We start from the raw sequence: 18,816 nt of genomic DNA, 5'->3' as shown, positions 1-18,816 counted from the left end.
AAGGCAGATTACATCTATGGTGTTAAATCAAGATCTTTCATCTGCTGATTGACTCCCCAAATGGTCACAACGGCTGCAGGGTTGATTCAAAACCTGAAGCCCAGGGCCTCTTCCAGGGCTTTCATGTGGGTGCACTGAGTATTCTTTTCTGTCCCTTTTTTCTATTTTAAAATAAATGTTAAATTGGGGGCCCGGCTGATAGCGTAGTAGTTAAGTCTTCGCCTTAAACACGCCCGGGATCCCATATGGGCGCCAGTTCTAATCCCAGCAGCTCCACTTCCCCATCCAGCTCCCTGTTTGTGGCCTGGGAAAGCAGTCGAGGACGGCCCAAAGCCTTGGGACCCTGCACCCGTGTGGGAGACCCAGAGGAGGCTCCTAGCTTTGGATGGGTGCAGCACTGGCCATTGCAGTCACTTGGAGAGTGAATCACTGGATGGAAGATCTTCCTCTCTGTCTCTCCTCCTCTCTGTATATCTGACTTTCCAATTTAAAAATGAATAAATCTTTAAAAAATTAAAGTTAGATTGGTATAATTTCAAAATAGCTTTTTATAACCAAGAGATATTTTTCTATCCTTATTGTTAACTAAAAGGCAAAAAGATAAAATCTATAAAAGACTTACCAAAATGAACACAGAATCACAGCTTCTTAACCACAAAGGAAGAAAATATTACAGTGGTAAGTAAAACTAGAACAAGTTTCAAAATGGCAGCAGCTGGATTTTACCTGTCAATATTTACCTACATTTAGATGAATTATATTCTCCAATTGAAAGACGGGAGGTGTTTGAAATCCTAGTCAGGGCAATCAGGCAGATGAAAGAAAAGTATATACAAATTAGAACTGAGGAAGTCGAACTATAATTGACTATGGACACAATCAAATAGAATACCAAACACTCTTCCAAAGATGTAGTAAAACAAATAAATTTAACTGTTGAAGAATACAAATGCAATGAACAAAACCCAGTTCTAACCAATAGCAGCACTTAAGAAATGAAGAAAGCAAACCCCCTTACAATAGCTATTGACAGAGGAAAAAGTCACCTGAGGAATAAATTTAATGAGATGTGAAAGATCTCTGCAATGAAAACCACACTATTCTGAAAAAGAAAATGAAAGACACCCCATATTCATGTTTATAGACTGGAAGAATCAATACTGTGAAATGTCCATGCTCTTTTATGCAATTTACAAATTTAGTGTAATTCCTAACAAAATTTCAATTATTTTTATCACAAAACTAAAGAAAAACCACTACTAAAACGAGTATGGGACCATAGGAAAACCAAAATAGACGAGACAGTCTTTATCAAAAGACACAACGTAAGAGACATCACACTGGCTGACTTCAAATATACTACAAAGCTGCAGTCCGAGCAGTATGGTGTTGGCATAAAACCAGACAAACCAATCACTGGACTAGAACAGAGGATCTAGAAGTACATGCATCTATGGCCAACTGATTCCTGAGGAAGATTCCAAGAAAATGCATTAGGAAAAAGCACCGTCTTTTTCAAGAAGTGGCTCTGGAAATTTTGGCTCTCCACAAGACTAAAAGCAGACCCCTGTCTCTCACTGTATACTAAAATCTACTCAAAATAGATTAAAGGCATAAAGTAATAAGACCTAAACCTTTGAAGTAACTAGAAAAATAAAGGAGAAAACATTTTAGGATTTTGTACATTTTGCCACACAAAGCACAGAAAAAAGAAATGAGATTTTATGAAACTAATGAGCTGCACAGCAAAGGAAACCAAGGAGTGGAAGTGGAGAGGCAACTTCCAAGTTATACACTGATAATGATTAAAAAAAAAAAAAGAGTATGTAACAAACCCAAAAGCAAAAAAACTATTTACAAAAACTAGATGCAGATCTTAATAGACAAGGGAAGACATACAAAAGGCCAAAGGCCAACATGCATGAAAAGTTGTTCACTATTTACTAGGGAAATACAAATCAAAATCATAATAAAATACCAATTCCAGTTAGACTGGCTGTTATGTAACAAGGCAAAACAAGTGTTGGTGAAAATGTGGAGAAAAGGGCACATCCCTCTACTGTTGATGGGAACAGAAATCAGCACAGCTATTACGGGAAGCATGGGGGCTCCCCACCACAAAAACTAAAAACAGAACTATTCTATGATCCAGGAAGTCCACTACTGGGTTGTTTAATGCCCAGCAACTCACAACAGCCAAGAAATGGTAACAACCTAGTTGTTCAACGATTGACTGAATAAACAAAACGTGGAACATACATACAACAAACTGCCACTCAGTTATAAAACTGAATGAAATCTTGTCATGTGCATTAATATGGATGGAAACTCTGAGGTCATCCACTCCCGCTTGATCTTCCACATGGGATGGAAGAAGTCCAAATCCTTCCTCGCAGGATCCAAGGGCATGAGAACAACAGCCAGGAGCCCTGAGCAGCCCGCAGAAACAGAAGAACAGTAAATTTCCTTCGGGACTAGGGAGGGGAGCTCTCCCTGGTCCTCGCTTGGTTCCAACTTGGGTCCCCACCCTCCCTTGCAATGACCATCAGGATTGCTCAGGACACCTCTCAAAAACAAAGAACCAAACAAACAAACAAAAAATCCAGAATAACTAGACTGGGAACAACAAAGAAAGCTTAGAATCAGACAGGAAACAGTCAGCGTGGATTCACTTATACCTTACTAGGTGGGACACAAAGATTAGTTACTCCTCACTAAGGTATTGAAGATTTCTCTGCACACCCCTCCTAAAACTGTTCTGCACCTCAACTGTTGACATATGTCTTGTTAGAGTTATAAGCCAGTCTAGACTACCCAAAAAAAAGCCAGGTTCAGCAAAATTATGCTTCAACGCTATAAAATGCTAAATATGATAATGAAAATAGACACGAAACAGCTGAACAGTAATCTATAGCCATTTTAAGATGCATAGAACCGGTTGTATATAAACTAAAACTGAAATGTCAATGAAGTAGTCACAGGATGTGATTAAAAACTTGCATTTTTAAAAACATATTGGTTACTCAATACTATGTCAACGTTATAAATTGTTGCTGATGTTATGTTGGGGCTTTTAACTGATCAGGATGATACTCTGCCAGCTTTACCTTCAGACCAGAGAAGGTCTCCCCAACAAGCCACTGAACTTATCTGGACAATAAGATGCTGGACTCTATGCTTGGTATATGCTTGCAATGAAAGAATCTCAACTGAACTTGAAGTGTGGTTAATGCAACAAGGTGGAGGAATCCATCATGGGGGCGAGGGTTTGTGGAGGGAAGGGGGAAATCCCAGTACCTATAAAACTGTCACATAATGCAATGGAATAAAAAAAAAAAAGAAAGAAAGAAATGCATGTGTGCAGGAAGAAAAAAAAATAGCCCTTGATTTTAATCTGTCACAAACACAAAAGCTAAAAAGATACACACCTTTCGGGGCCAGTGCTGCAGCATAGTGAGCTAAGCCTCCACCTGCAGTCCTGGCTTGCACTTCTGATCCAGCTTCCTGCCTATGGCCTGGGAAAGCAGTGCTGAATGGCTCAAGTCCTTGGCCCCTTTGCCTCCACATGGGACACCCAGAGGAAGTTCCTAGCTCCTGGCTTTGGATCAGCTCACTCCTGTCGTTGTGGCCATTTGGGGATCGAACCAGTATATGGAGGATCACTCTTTCTGCCTCTCCTTCTGTCTGTAACTTTGTCTTTAAAATAAAAATAAATTTTTAAAGATTTATTTTTTTCTTACTGGAAAGGCAGATATACAAAGAGAAAGCTCTTCCATGTATAGGTTCATTCCTCAAGCGGCCACAATGGACAGAGCTGAGCTGATCTGAAGCCAGGAACCAAGAGCTTCTTCCAGGTCTCCCACATGGGTGCAAGGTCCCAAGGCTTTGGACTGTCCTTGACTGCTTTCCCAGGCCACAAGCAGGGAGCTGGACTTAATGGAGCTGTTTGACATGAATTGGTGCTCCTATGGGTTCCTGGTCCATGCAAGGTGAGGATTTAGCCACTGAGCCATTGCTCTGGGCCAAAAATAAAAGTCATATAAGGAAACTCAAGAGTGAATTTTAGGTACTCTAGAATTCTCAAATAGGACATAAAAAGCATAAAAATCTAAAACTTACGCTCTTTAAAAGTAACTTAGTGTCTGGAGTCCTTGCCTTGCACATACCCAGGATCCCATATGGGTGCCAGTTCTAATCCCGGCAGCCCCACTTCCCCATCCAGCTCCCTGCTTGTGGCCTGGGAAAGCAGTTGAGGATGACCCAAAGCTTTGGAACCCTGCACCCACAGGGGAGACCTGGAAGAGACTCATGGGCTCCTGGCTTCAGATCAGTGCAGCACCAGCCGTTGTGGCCACTTGGGGAGTGAATCAACAGACAGAAGATCATCTGTCTCTCCTCTCTGTGTATTTGTCTTTCCAATAAAAATAAATCTTTAAAAAAGACAAAAAAAAGTTACAAATGTAAAATGTGAACAGTGAGTAAACAGTCTAAATCTGGTAAAAGATGTATAGTTAGGATATATATATAGAACTCTCACAAGTCGATACATAATAATGAATCCAAAAGCCTAGTGTTCTTTGTTTTTATTTGAAGGACAGAGTGAGAGAGAGAGGTATTCTATCCATTGGTTCACTCTCCAAATGGCTCCAACCTCCAGAGCCAAGCTGATATTAAGCCAGGAGATTCATCTAGGTCTCCCAGCGGAGTATAGGGGTCTAAGGACTTGAGCCATCCTCTGTTGCTTTCCCGTGCCATAAGCAGGGAACTGGAGCAGATGTGGAAAAGCTGGGACATGAACCAGCACCGATAAGGGATACTGACACTGCAGGCAGAGGCTGATGCCTACTAGTTCACAGTGTCATTCCCAACAATCCAGTCAATGAGCCAAGAAGCTGACATTAAGGAAACCTACTTGGTTTGATCTTCAGTTTGTAACAGCACATCTGTACTGATTCATTAATTAGAACAAATGTATCATCATAATGTGTATTTTAATAGGAGAAACAAAGTCTGGAAGTTTTAGCAATGATCTGTACTAGCATCACAATTTTTCTGTAATCTAGCTTCACCCAGTCCCCATTATCTGAAGGCATTTGCAGACTGAAACAACAGATGAGAGTTCACTCTGTGTACCTTCTTTCTGAAATATACATATAGAACTTAAGCATTTTATTTTATTCACATTAATTCATTTAAATAATTCACTCATCACGCAACATCTGAGCAGCAATTAGGACGATGATTTTAAAAACCCCTGTCCTACTTTGACCTGCCAGATGCCGAGAAGCAATGGCGGGTCCTTGGATTGCACTAGGTGTGCCAAACAGAACCTCCATCCCCCACCCAATGGCATGTAGTGGTGGCCAGGAGAGGGATGGCAGCCTAGGCCTGCACCCTGTTAATGCCAAGAGCCACACACAGGTCCAGGCACACCAAACTGGTTCAGCATCACTCCAGCAGCATGCAGTGGTGGCCTGGGGAAGGTAAGGCAGCCTAGGCCATGACCTGGGACTTTCACCCTCCCAGATGCTGAGATATGCCAGCGGGTCCTTGGGTCATGCTAAGCAAGCCCTGTGTGCTTAGAGGTATGGACCTGTAAGATGTCTGGCAGAACAAATTGGACAACAACCCCAGCCAAAAGATGACAGCAAATATCTGGGTGAATGCAAACTGAGGCCAACTGTGTCAGCCAATGGACACTGAAAGGGGTCCCTCATGCTGGGATTGGCAAGATTAACATTTCAGAACTACCAAAACCCCCTGAGCAGAACCCTTGCGGTATGTGCTGCATTGGATTCTGGCTTGATGTCAGGTGGACATTCTCAATCCCTGGGCACAGCAGCAGTTGGGAGGCTGGGTATGTCTTCTCCCCTTATCCCCCATCAACGCCTGCCCCTCAAAACAAGAAAGAAAAACAGAAAATTTGTAAACAATGATCACACCCACTTTCTCCTAACCCTTGATCCATCCCACTCTGACGAACTATGTTATCATCTAAAATAAACAACACCAACACCCATCCTGTCCTATACTGGTGTCAGCTTCCAGCCAATGTAGACCTTGGGAGGTAGCAGGTGCTCAAGCAGTGAGTCCGTTCCACCCGTGTGGGAGACTCAGCTGGAGTTGTTTGGCTTCAGCACTGCCTGCCAGCCCTGGCCGCCGCAGGCATGCAAGCAGTGGACAAGCAGGACAGTGAGCTTCCTGTCTCTGCTTCTTGAAGAAAACAAAACCCTCTGTACGTCCCTCCAGTTTCAATCTTTCCCTCATTATTTCCAAGGAGTTACATGATAATCACTCTGCTTCTTCCTCTGCGTTGGTTTCATTCCTTTGCAGCTTCACCTCCTCCCCATCACTTTACTACTGCACTACAAGATTCTTCTTCAGTTCTCACAGACATCATCCTCTTGGCAGTATTCAACATTACTGACAACTGGGAAATACTGGAATGCCTCAAGTTTCAGTTCTAGGGGCTTGCCTCTCTCCTCTCCTCACTCCTGTATTTACACAGAATCCCCCACTGTGTCTTCACATTGCTTCTTGGATCCCTTGGAAGAATTTCATGTAACATGTTCTAAAGGAGTCATAATCTCCTTCCTCAAACCGATTCCAGCATCGCTTATTCAGTTTATGATAATAATCTTTCTAATCCTGAAAATCACAAATGAAAAATTCTTCTTTAGGTTTTCCTTTCCCGCAACCCATACCCAGATGACCAGGAAGCCCTGGCAATTTTCCCTAACTGGATTTTGTCCCATTTCCACCACTGTGACTTTATTCCAGTCAACACCATTATCACCTCTCAATTACCTGGCTGGGCTTAAACAGTGTATCTCCACCATTCTGGCTCCTTTCCAATTGATTCTCTAAACTACACGTTATCTGTAGAGTGGGGATTTGTACTGCTCTTTGGATGAAATTCAAAATTGTTAACTATGGCCTAGAAAGCTAGATGGTTTGACCTTCACGTAGGTTTGAAGTCTCTTTTTGCACCTTTCTCTTTGCATCGATCCTTGTCTTTTTTGGCTCTATAGATCAATTTTTTTAAAAAAAGATTTATTTTCATTGCAAAGTCAGATATGCAGAATGGAAGACGGAGAGGAAGATCTTCCGTCTGTTGATTCACTCCCCCGACAGCCGCAATGGCTGGAGCTGAGCCAATCGAAAGCCAGGAACCAGGAGCTTCTTCCAGGTCTCCCACGTGGGTGCAGGGTCCCAAAGCGTTGGGCTCTCCTCGACTGCTTTCTCAGGCCACAGGCAGGGAGCTGGAAGGGAAGTGGGGCTGCCGGGATTAGAACTGGCACCCATATATGCACCCAGCCCACTGAAGCTGAGGACCACCATGCTGGGCCCTATACATCAATTTTTATAAACTAGTTCTTCTATCTATAGTCTCCTCCTTGGCGTCCAACTCCTACATAAGAAGGTACTGCAAAAAGTCCATGGAAAAAGGAATTAAGAGATAAGCTTGTGTGTAAAAATATTATGAATTCATAAATTTGGATCTCAGCTTAGAATTACATTTTTTAAAGACACACTTAGGCCTGATTACCTACTCGCTATACCACGTACCCTCTAAAGCAAAAAAAAAAAAGTTGTACTTTAGTTTTGCTTGATGAAGTCTCTATACTAATTTAGTTTTACTTGGTGGATTATCTAAATTGTTGTACACCGTTAGTAGTACAACTGTAAATATCACACTTTTAAATCACTTTTACCTGTCAAGCCTCTACTAAAAGTCTGACAGGACCTGGCTGAGCCCATGCCCAAGTACATGGTTTAAGTTGACTCACTTTTCATTTCAAAAGTTACTTTTGCTTTAAAGCCAAACTACTTGTTTCCTAACCTTGATAAAGAACACGTTATGGGCCCGGCGCGGTGGCGCAAGTGGTTAAGTCCTCGCCTTGCACGCCCGGGATCCCATATGGGCGCCGGTTCTAATCCCGGCAGCCCCGCTTCCCTTCCAGCTCCCTGCCTGTGGCCTGGGAAGGCAGTTGAGGACGGCCCAAAGCTTTGGGACCCTGCACCCGCGTGGGAGACCCGGAAGAGGCTCCTGGCTTCGGATCGGCATAGTATCGACCCGTTGCGGCTCACTTGGGGAGTGAATCATCGGATGGAAGATCTTCCTCTCTGTCTCTCCTCTCTGTATATCCGCCTTTCCAATGAAAAAATAATAAAAATAAATCTTTAAAAAAAAAAAAAAAAAAAAAAAGAACACGTTATGGGCCCAGCATAGTAGCCTAGTGGCTAAGGTCCTCGCCTTCCAAACTCTGGGATCCCATATGGATACCAGTTCTAATCCCAGTGGCCCCACTTCCCATCCTGCTCCCTGCTTGTGGCCTGGGAAAGCAGTCGAGGACGGCCTAAAGCCTTGGGGCCCTACACCCACATGAGAGACCTGGAAGAGGCTTGAGGCTCCTGGCTTCAGATCAGCTCAGCTCCAGCTGTCGTGACAGGAAATTTCCCTCTCTGTCTCTCCTACCCTCTGGACTGACTTTCCAATTAAAAAAAAAAAAAAAAAAGAACACATTATTTAAAAAAAAAACAGATCTTTAACTTTTGATGAGTATAAGGTAATCATTCTATTTTAGGGAAACCTGCTATTCCTCTCTCATGTTTTATTAAACATACAGACTTAAATAGTTTCAACTGTCTTCTTAATCATAATTATAGGTGCAAAGTAGTAACAAAGAAAATTTAGAAAAGACACACACACACACTTCAGGAAAAAAATACTACGTATATCAGGAATATCATTCAAAGATAAGATTTGGAAGATGACAAAATAGTTAAAAAATCAAAGATTGACCTGATGTCAACATCATAGTAAATAACAAACAACATATTGATTGAATTAGTCACACATAATGCAGACATGAGATTAGAAGCTTTTATCCTTGACAAATTTTCCATTGTGTTGATGGTTTTATACTGAGTTGTTCCAACACTACTGTGTTACTTGAATTTTCAAAATGACTGGCTACAGTAAGGAGAGTCATCTGTTGCCATGGAAACAGTTTCCCTTTGTACTCTCCTAAAAAATGATTGTGATCAAATCCACAATTAGAATGAGCACATCCTGACATTATACATGGTTACCCTTCTATTAATTTTTTTTCCAAAATTCCTTTAAAATGCACCAAATTGGAAATACTAACATCCATTGAATAACTTCTATCAATCCAATTTATCATGCAACCATTGGTAGTCCTCCAACCCAGCATAAATATAAGTACAAACCATGTCACAGATGATACTTTACAATCCTGCAGTCACTATGTCACATTTATTTATCTTTGCTAATTATGTTAGAGGAACTACAGAGGTCAGTGTCATTTTATTCCTAATAAGTATTAAACTGAATATAGTATGTATTTTTTTACTTAATAAACTATTTTTCTTTATTTAATTAAAATAAACAGTTCATAATTTCACCAACCAAATAATTATTAAAGTATTAAATATTATTCTAAAGGAGAAATTATCACACAATTTTACTATATTTTTAGGTTGACACAGAACCAAAACTTACATTCAGAATTTGTAAGACATTCAAAAGGTTTTTGCACACATCAGCATTTGAATCTTATTTATTCAACAGCATTAAAGGCACTGCATGCTGACTGTAAGCCACGCACTGGGCAAGCACTGAGTATATGACGACAACTCCTGCAGTAACTCTCCAACAGTGCTAGCACAACCAAGTTTCTGAACAAGGAGCGTATCACCAGAGAAACTGTCAGAGCTCACCTGGACAGACCCTCAGCAACTCTGCAGGGTGGGTCCAGCAATCTTGGATTTAACATGCCCTCTGGGTACACACACATATTATAGTTTAGGAGTCTCTGTCTTATAAAACAGCCCCTTTATGTTGTAGAAACTTGAGAGAGAATAATATTGCATTTTCCACATACAACCACCACTCTTTTCCCCCACTTAAATTCTAGTTTAAAAAGTGTCGATACAACAGGATGCAGGACTGTCTGACACTGTCTGTACCAGCATTGTCCAGGCACTCTTAAAAAACAGACTGATGGAATCATGATTCCTTATGAAGCACTATACTATTGTAGCAATGTGGGGAAAATCTGTCGGGGAGGTGGAGGGGGAGTGGGGGGGGTAGAGGGATTTTAGGGAGGAAAATCCCAGTCTTTACTAAATTGTCTCATAAAATCCAAAAATCCAGAATAAAAATTTAAACAAAAAGTATCTGATATATTCTATGAATACCCAAAGAAACATGTGTTGCATCAAGAAGTGAGTGAATCCTCCAAAGAGCACGGCTACCATTCAATTATGGCAATACCCACGTTTATAATACTGTTAACACCACATGAGGGCGCTCTAAAGATCATAAAGAAGGGCTGATGCCCAAAAGTGACATAGGTTGATATTGGATGGCAGTTCCCCATCCCTGGTTCCTGGGACATTTGGGAGGCTGGGAGTGGCTTCCCCCTTTATCTCTCCCCCTGCCCCAGAGACAAGAAATGGAGAATTAGGAAACGATGATTTCACCCTCTTTTCCCTGATCCTCGATCCTTCCCACTCTAGTCAACTCTGTAACCACCATCAAATAAATAAAATAAATTTAATTTCAAAAATTTAAAAAACACATGATTTGCTATTTAGCTCACTGCTAAATTAAAAAAGGAAAGTCGGGGGAGGATCCTGCTTACAAAAGCCTGAAAACAGGATACCTAGACCTTCAGAATCAGGTTCTCCCCTTCAGGCAGCGGCTGCGGGTCAACACACCCAGTCTACTGCGAGTGTCACTACCAACCCCTTAGAACAGGCTCCTGTCTCCTAGGGTAGCTGGAACTCAGGGAACTCGGCTTATTCCCAGAACCAGTTCTTCTCCCAAGATTGCAGTCTTTCACCTGAGCATCAAGAGAACTATATTCAGGGGTCCACATGACAAACTGCATGCCACCCTGAGCCCCACCACTGCTACCATCAAATATATTAAAAGAGAGTTCAGACACACTGAACTTAGGTGTACAAAGGGAACAAAAGCCAGAGTAGCCTACCAAATTCACACCAAAGATCTTCGGGAAAAAGCCATCCACTCATGAAAACCACTCTTTAAAATACACAGCAACAACTGGCAAGTCAGAGGTACAAACATCAACACAGGGTCCCAGAAAGTATGAAAAAGCACAGCAACATAATGCCACAGAAGAAACACAGCACCAGACCCCCAAGAAAAGGAGAATGATGAAGTACCTAAGAATTCAGAAGATGATTCTTGGGATAAATACTCAATGAGATATAAGAGAAAGCACAATACAGAATTCTAGAATTTACAAGAGAATAGCACCAAATCACTTTTAAAGAAATTCTCATCTCAACAGACTTCTCAGCATAAACCTTATAAACCTGGAGGAATTATAGGTTTCATGTTCTGAAAAGAAATTGCCACCCAAGAATATTTTATACAAAGAAGCAGTGTGTACACAAATGAAGAAAAAAATACTGTTCCCAAACAAGCAAAACCTAGAGGAATTTTTCATCACTGTATCAGCCTTACAAACGATGTTTCAAATATTACAACATACACAGAGAAGGATGACTATTCTAACAACAATTTCATGTATAAAACCTTCTAGGAAAAGAACACAGGATATTCAAAGGAAATAAGAATTCTGAGGAAAATGGCAGGACTAAGTCACTATTTATTATGAACATATATGGAGTAAATTTCCTATTTAATAGATATAGACTGCTATATAGATTTACACACTCACATATATATGTTATATATATATATCAGTGATATGCTTCCTAGCATAAATTTATGTTACCAGCAAAGACAGACTGAAATTCAACAGTTGTAAAAAGATTTTCCATTCAAATAGAAACTAAAAGTGCGCAGGAATAGCTATACTTATATCAAATAGCTATACTTATATGTACTTATATCAAAAAGAGAATAAAGAAAGTCACAAAAGAATGATATATTGGTCAATTCAGCAAGAAGGCATCAATGATTTTAAATGCATAATCACCTAATTCCAAGCACCCAATTTAATGAAACCAACATTACTTCTAAGAATCAATGCAGAGCCCGGCGCGGTGGCGCAAGTGGTTAAAGGTCCTCGCCTTGCACGCCCGGGATCCCATATGGGCGCCGGTTCTAATCCCGGCAGCCCCGCTTCCCTTCCAGCTCCCTGCCTGTGGCCTGGGAGAGCAGTCGAGGACGGCCCAAAGCTTTGGGAACCTGCACCCGCGTGGGAGACCCAGAAGAGGCTCCTGGCTTCGGATCGGCATAGTATCGACCCGTTGCGCTCACTTGGGGAGTGAATCATCGGACGGAAGATCTTCCTCTCTGTCTCTTCTCTCTGTATATCTGCCTTTCCAATAAAAAAATAATAAAAATAAATCTTAAAAAAAAAAAAAGAATCAATGCAATTAGAGTGGCAGATTTCAATAACCCACTTTTATCAACAGAAAGATGACATGGACAAAAAAATCAACAAGAGAATGTCAGTAAAAACTACACTACCAACCAAACTCACATAACAGACATTTCATTCAACAGCCAGAACTTCCTCCGGATTTTATTACTTATTAAACTCCAAATAAGCCTCAAAACATTGAAATACACAGAATTCAGATCGTATATATTTTCTTATCAGAATGAAAAGAACTAGAAATCAACAAAACTTTACAAAAAATAAAAATACATGGGTAGTAAACAACATGCTCCTGAAATGAACAAAGCATCAATGAAGAAACAAAAAAAATTTTTTTAATTCCTTCAAACTAATGAAAATGAAAACACAACATACTAAGTTATTAAGGATATTGTAAAAGTGAGACTCAGAAGGAAATGTACAGCAGTAAGTTCTTGCACCCCCAAAAAGACATTTCATAGTACATCTGAAGGACCCAAACAAAAACAAAACGAAACTAAAAGTTAAAGGAAAGAACCACAATGTCATACACAGTAGGGGTTACTATAGTTAAGAATGATGTTGTTATGATTCTGTAATCAAAAACTGGAAAAGATGTGCTGGTAGATTCCAAATGCAATGACAAGGAAGTGGAAAGGCTATTTGTCTGGTATGATCCACTGCCACTGTGTATGTATTAAATTACTGCACTGTGTCCTATACAATTTATCAGTGTATGTTAATTACAAAGCTTAAAATATAAAGAATAAAAAATGACAGTATTAAAGGCTATAAAATACAAAGTTCTCAGAAACTACACAATGTAATTCCATTTTCCACAAACTCCCGTATCTGAGTGCCTAATTCCAAACCTGGCTCCCATGCCTCCAATCCGCTTGAATGAATTTTGGGGGGATCAGATTCTGGGTCCTGTGCCACCCACATGGGAGACCCAGATGGATTTTGGCTTTATACTTCAGCATGGCCCACCCTGACCAAGAGTCACTCTGCCTTTCATATAGATGAAAATAAACTTTAAATAAATCATAGATTTTACTATTATTCTTTATATTTGCATAAAGGAAGTAGTTAGCAAACATGATCATAATCACGGCTATTCATTTTTTTTTTTTACATACCATGTTGTTTTGCCTTAATTTGCTTAACTCCAATTTGTACTTTTCCGCTTCTTCCAGAGCTCTATTCAGGCGAACCTCTGTGGCACTCTGACTAGTCGCAGCCTGTTTTTGAAGTCTTTTGTTATTTTCCAATTCCTATATAGCAAAAAGAGGATAATTAAATCATAAATTGCTTTTTATAATTTTACAGCATTTTCCCTTTCCATATTCCTTGGATTCTCCAAAATTTTATACACACACAACATACTTCAGAAAGCTCATGGAACTCACATATAGTGTTTAAAAATCACCATGCGTGGATTTCAGCGAATTTTTTTTTTTTTTTGCCCCAAATAGTTACATTCAAAATTTTACTTCAGAAAATTATGTTAGAAGCTGAGAGCTAAATGATAAAGGTTTTGGGAAATTCTTGTCCCATATTGGTATTAGCAAAACAGACATAACAATTGTAGTCACGGTGCTGGCAACGGAGCCCAGGAAACTAAGCCACTGCTACAATACTGGCATCCCATATGATCCCAAGTTCCAGCTGCTCCACTTCAGATCAGCTTCCTACCAACACACCTGGGAAGGCAGTGGCACACGGCCAGATAGTCCGCCATGGGAGATGGGCCTAGACCTGGATGCTGTAGTCATTTGGAGAGTCAATCAACAGATGGAAGAGCTCTCCCTCTTTTTGTGTTTGTCATCCTTTCTCATCCTCAGTTGCTATGCCTTTCAAATAAGTAATTTTTTAAAAAGTGTAGCTAATATGCTAAGCTTTCAAATTACTTTTAAGTTATGTGTACATACCCCCAATATTTACTTTATGAGCAATTCTTTTACAGCTCCTCCTTTGGGTGCCCCCCAAAGTTCCAGCGTAAGAGTAAATTCTCTTCTGAATAATGTTTTTGTGTAGAACTGACAAGATGTATCATCTAAGACAGTGTTCAGTAAACACAGAGCATCCTATATTCACACCATAGGCAAACACAAACTGCACACAGAAAAAAAAAATCAGATTATTCTGCATATCGATGGGTGAATTTTGCTTGCTATTTCTGCAAACATTTTAGGATATTCTCTTGTAGAGTCAACAGGCCAAGCTCTGAAGAAGCATGAACATTTAAAACACACCAAATTCTACCACAATCTGGTGCTTTTCAACCAGCCTTAACTCCTACAGATGTAATAGCAGTACTGACATTTCTTGCACAAAGCCACCTCGTTTGCCGCCTCTTGGTCATTGTTCAAGTGTCTTCTCCTGCCCTGATCCACTCCTCTGCCCTCTGCCCCCACAGACCTTTTTACCTAGCCAGCACCTAATATGTACATTAGAAGACTGAGGTGAACAGTAAGGCTTTCCTCTCTGACACTCCCTATCCCCTCAGCTGGATCAGATACCTTTCTTCCAAGCTTCCCCAGTGTCCTGGTTCACAATTAGCACAGTACCTATTGTGTTTATCCATTTACTTTATGTCTTCTGCTGTACTCAAGCTACTTGAGGACAGGAGTCTTAATTTCTGTATTCCCAGTAATTGAATGTGTTTACTGCACTATACTGATCCTGTAGTACTTAACCCACTCTTTTCTTTATCCCCTAGCAATGTAAGGCCTAATCCAGAGCTTTTTACAAAGCAAAAACCAAATAAATGTCATACAGTTAAAATGCACTTAAAATGGTGTTGTGCATCTCTCTTTTACAATCTTTTTCTCCTGGCTGTATTACTACATTTTATTTGAAAACTGATCTCCTTGACTTTGAGTAATTAAGGGGAAAACAAAACAAAACAAAACACATGCTGCTCCTTATGCATGTTTCTAAACAAACCAAGCTGCGTATGGATACCATCTGCTATCGCAGCCTCCTTCACAGCATGGTGGGTGGCAGCTACACTAAGAGCTGCTCTGCTTTAGCCCACTGTTCATGTAGAAAACACGGATATCCTCATTAGCCGCAAAGGCCACAATTATTCTTGCTTTATATCTGCCCTCTGTCTTTAGACTATGCAAAACAATCAATGTTTTTCTCCTTCTAGCTGGTGACTTATAACCTGAAAAGCATTTTTCACTGCATGATTTCTCCCCATCATGAATTAATGGCCAGAAGAACAGTGGAGTACAACAGACAGGTTTATTATATGAGTAAACCCAATTAAGAAAGGCAGGTCTGGCGTGACAACCTAGTGTCTAAATTCTCACCTTGCATGTGCTGGGATCCCATAAAGGTGCAGGTTCATGTCCTAGCTGTTCTACTTCCCATCCAGCTCCCTGCTTGTGGCCTCGAAAAAGCAATACAGGATGGTGCAAAGCCTTAAGCCCCTGCAACCATGTGGGAGGAACAACTGGAAGAACTTCCTGGCTTTCAATCACCTTAGCTTTGGCTGTTGTGGCCACTTGGGGAGTCATTCAGTGAGTGGAGGATCTTTCTGTTTTTCCTTCTCTCTGTGTATATGCCTTCCCAATAAAAATAAATAAATCTTTAAAAAAAAAAAAAGAGGAAAATCTTAAGAAAACTACAAGATACTTCTGTATTCAACCACACTCAAGTACCTTTTACAAAGTGCAGACCAGGTACCAATATTACGAAAGCATGCATCCTAAAATTAAAGTCACTATTGTAAAGCTGCTAAAAAAATTAAGCAGTTTACAAGCTGTTAGACAAAATTTTTTTGAAAAATCTCGATTTCTGAGTTTTTCATTAGCTTTAAATGAAAAACTGAATGTCATAGAAAAACTAAAATATAGTTTTAAAATTCTGATACTATGAGCCTCATGAGAAAAATGGTTCTAATTCTTTCATAATTATGAAAGCATGTATCAAGCACAGCGAGGGAGGGCAAGTGGAGAATGGGATATGCACCAGCAGCCCAAAACAAAGGGCAGTTAATGCTGTTATGGACACACAGCATAACAGTAATACAGATAGAGAGTACTGAAATGATATAAATAAATAAATGATCAGAAAGAGTTGGCCAAGGCATAAAAGCAACTCCTTAGAGTCAGAAGCCTGGGATTATGTTTGTGTACCAGAATACTGGCAGCAGTAACATCTTTATCCAAAGGCTTCACTCATTTATTTGGCATATTTACCAAGCATTTTATATGACAGACTCAAAAGGTAACTCAATTTTCAACTCTTCAGGAAGCTTGCATTCCAGGAGAAATGATAAGCAATACATACAACACCTGGTTTGGGCTATGAAGGGAACACTGATTAGGGCTATGAAGGAAAAATAAAGGTAGGTAAAGGAACAAAGTAATAGCAAGCTAAGCTGGTAGGGTCAGCAAAAGCCTTCTATTAAGTGAAGACATATGATTCAGGCGAAGATCTTGGGAGTAACTTTGAGATAACAGAAACAAGCACAGGCTCTGAAGCAAGAAGCCATTTGGCACATCCAAAGTCACCTAAAAGGTGAGTTTCAACTGCATGGCACACATACTATGGTTAATCCTGATAGGAAAAAATGGATAAGGTTAGCTTAAGTGAACACTGTAAACCCTGCCTAGGGATTTGGATTTTGTTCTGAGTGACATGGGAACCTTTGGGGTGTATGTGGATAACCTTTTAAGGGTGGGTGTGGATTATCTTAAGTTTTACAAGGATTACTGTGGCATTCCTACTGAGTATAAGAATACCAGTCTAGGTTATTGGACTAGCACAAATGAGAGTGACTTGGGCTTGATTAGCAGTCTGTCGTATGTAATTTGAAGACAGAACTGACAGTACTTGCTAATAGCTTGGATAGAGATATGGGGAAAGAGATGAATCAAAATGACTTTAGCTTCCTATCCCCTAGATATAGGAAGGAAAAGAAAATGTGTAAACAACGGTCTTGTCCACATTCCCCTGAGCCTTGATCTTTCCCACCCTGATCAACTACGTAAACATCATCAAAAATAAAATTTAGGGTCCAGCACGATAGCCTAACGTCCTAAGTCCTCGTCTTCAATGCACCAGGATCCCATGTGAACACTGGTTCTTATCCCGGCAGCCCCGTTTCCCATCCAGCTCCCTGCTTGTGGCCTGGGAAAGCGGTCAGGAACACCCCAAAACCTCGGGACCCTGGACCCATGTGCGAGACCCAGAAGAAGCTCCTCACTTAGGACTGGCTCAGTTCCAGTCGTTGCAGCTGCTTGGGGAGTGAATCAACAGATGGAAGATCTTCCTCTCTCTCCTCCTCTCTGCATATCTGCCTTTCCAATAAAAATTAATCTTTAAAAAATTAATTTAAAAATACAAAAATAAAATTTAAAAAAACACTAAAAATCTTGGGATGAATAACTGGATGAAGTCTTAACTAGGGAGGAAAGCCAGGTTTGCAGAAAGCAGAGAAGGGATTCTTCAACAATGGTGAAGTTTAATGTATCAAATATGAAGCAGAGACTGGAGCTCAAAGAGGAGGTAAGAAAAGAAATACAAACATGAGGCTGGCCAACAAAGGAACAGCAAGTAAGGCCACAGACACGAACAAGATCATCTAGTGATTACATTACACAGAGAAGACAGCTGAGGATTAATCCCTGGGAACCTCACTATGGAAGATCAGAAAAATGAGCAAGAAAATCACAAGTCTAACACTTCAAAAGTCACATAAACAATGTACAAGGAGGAAAGAATTACCTATTTCAAAGGTTTCTGAGAAACAGAATTCTTAGAAAATCAACTAATCACTAAAACCAGCAATGTGCATCATTAGTTTTTGTGGCAGAATAGAGACGGAAGCCTAATAACAGTTTCAGGAGAAAGTGACAAATGAGAAACAACTATCTGGTAAGATCTGCTATAAAAGAGGGCATCAATATAGAGCTGGAGGTAGTATGTATGAAATTCCACGACTTGACTAAATAACAATGAGATGACTTTAACTTTGATTTTGCAAGAGAGAGGCTAATTACCGATAGCAAGTCCTTCAGCCGGAGGGAATGCCTAAACCGAAAGAATCAGCTTAACCAAAGAAAGAGTAACCTATTGTAATGAGAAAGCAGAAACAAAGAGGTTGGTAGATTTCATCACAAGACAATGAATTTCTCTTTTGATTACGTTTTATTAATGAACTGAAAGGCAAATTCATAAGCTGAGAATGGAGAGGTTTGAAAGACTGAAGGAATAACTTTTCTGAAAGTGAAAGAGGAAAACTTATGTCTGAAATTTATGAAGTAGGACTGGAAAGAGGATGAAAGAGAAGGGATGGCATTTGGCGTATTGGCTAAGATGTCAGTTGAGACTTCATATATGAACATCTGTGTTTGACTGCCAGCTCCCTACTTCAGTGGCTCCCAGGAGGCAGGGGAGAAGGCAGAAGTTA

The 18,816-nt window shown here is 40.3% G+C and overlaps 1 protein-coding gene across 1 annotated transcript in view; it reads right to left on the bottom strand.

Moving 5' to 3' along the window:
* Nucleotides 1-18,816, bottom strand: part of TEX9 (testis expressed 9) — a 49,887-nt gene that overhangs the window by 19,512 nt on the left and 11,559 nt on the right. Inside the window, exon 5 of the mRNA XM_040969680.1 lies at nt 13,529-13,663. Coding sequence (XP_040825614.1) covers nt 13,529-13,663 — 135 coding nt within the window. The remainder of the gene's footprint in view (nt 1-13,528; nt 13,664-18,816) is intronic.

The sequence above is a fragment of the Ochotona curzoniae genome, unplaced genomic scaffold (genome assembly GCF_017591425.1).
Source record: "Ochotona curzoniae isolate NIBS_2020 unplaced genomic scaffold, NIBS_Ocur_1.0 scaffold_4701, whole genome shotgun sequence".
In the NCBI taxonomy this organism is placed as follows: domain Eukaryota; kingdom Metazoa; phylum Chordata; class Mammalia; order Lagomorpha; family Ochotonidae; genus Ochotona; species Ochotona curzoniae.
The sequence above is the reverse complement of the archived record's forward strand: the minus strand, read 5'-3'. Positions and strand labels throughout refer to the sequence as shown.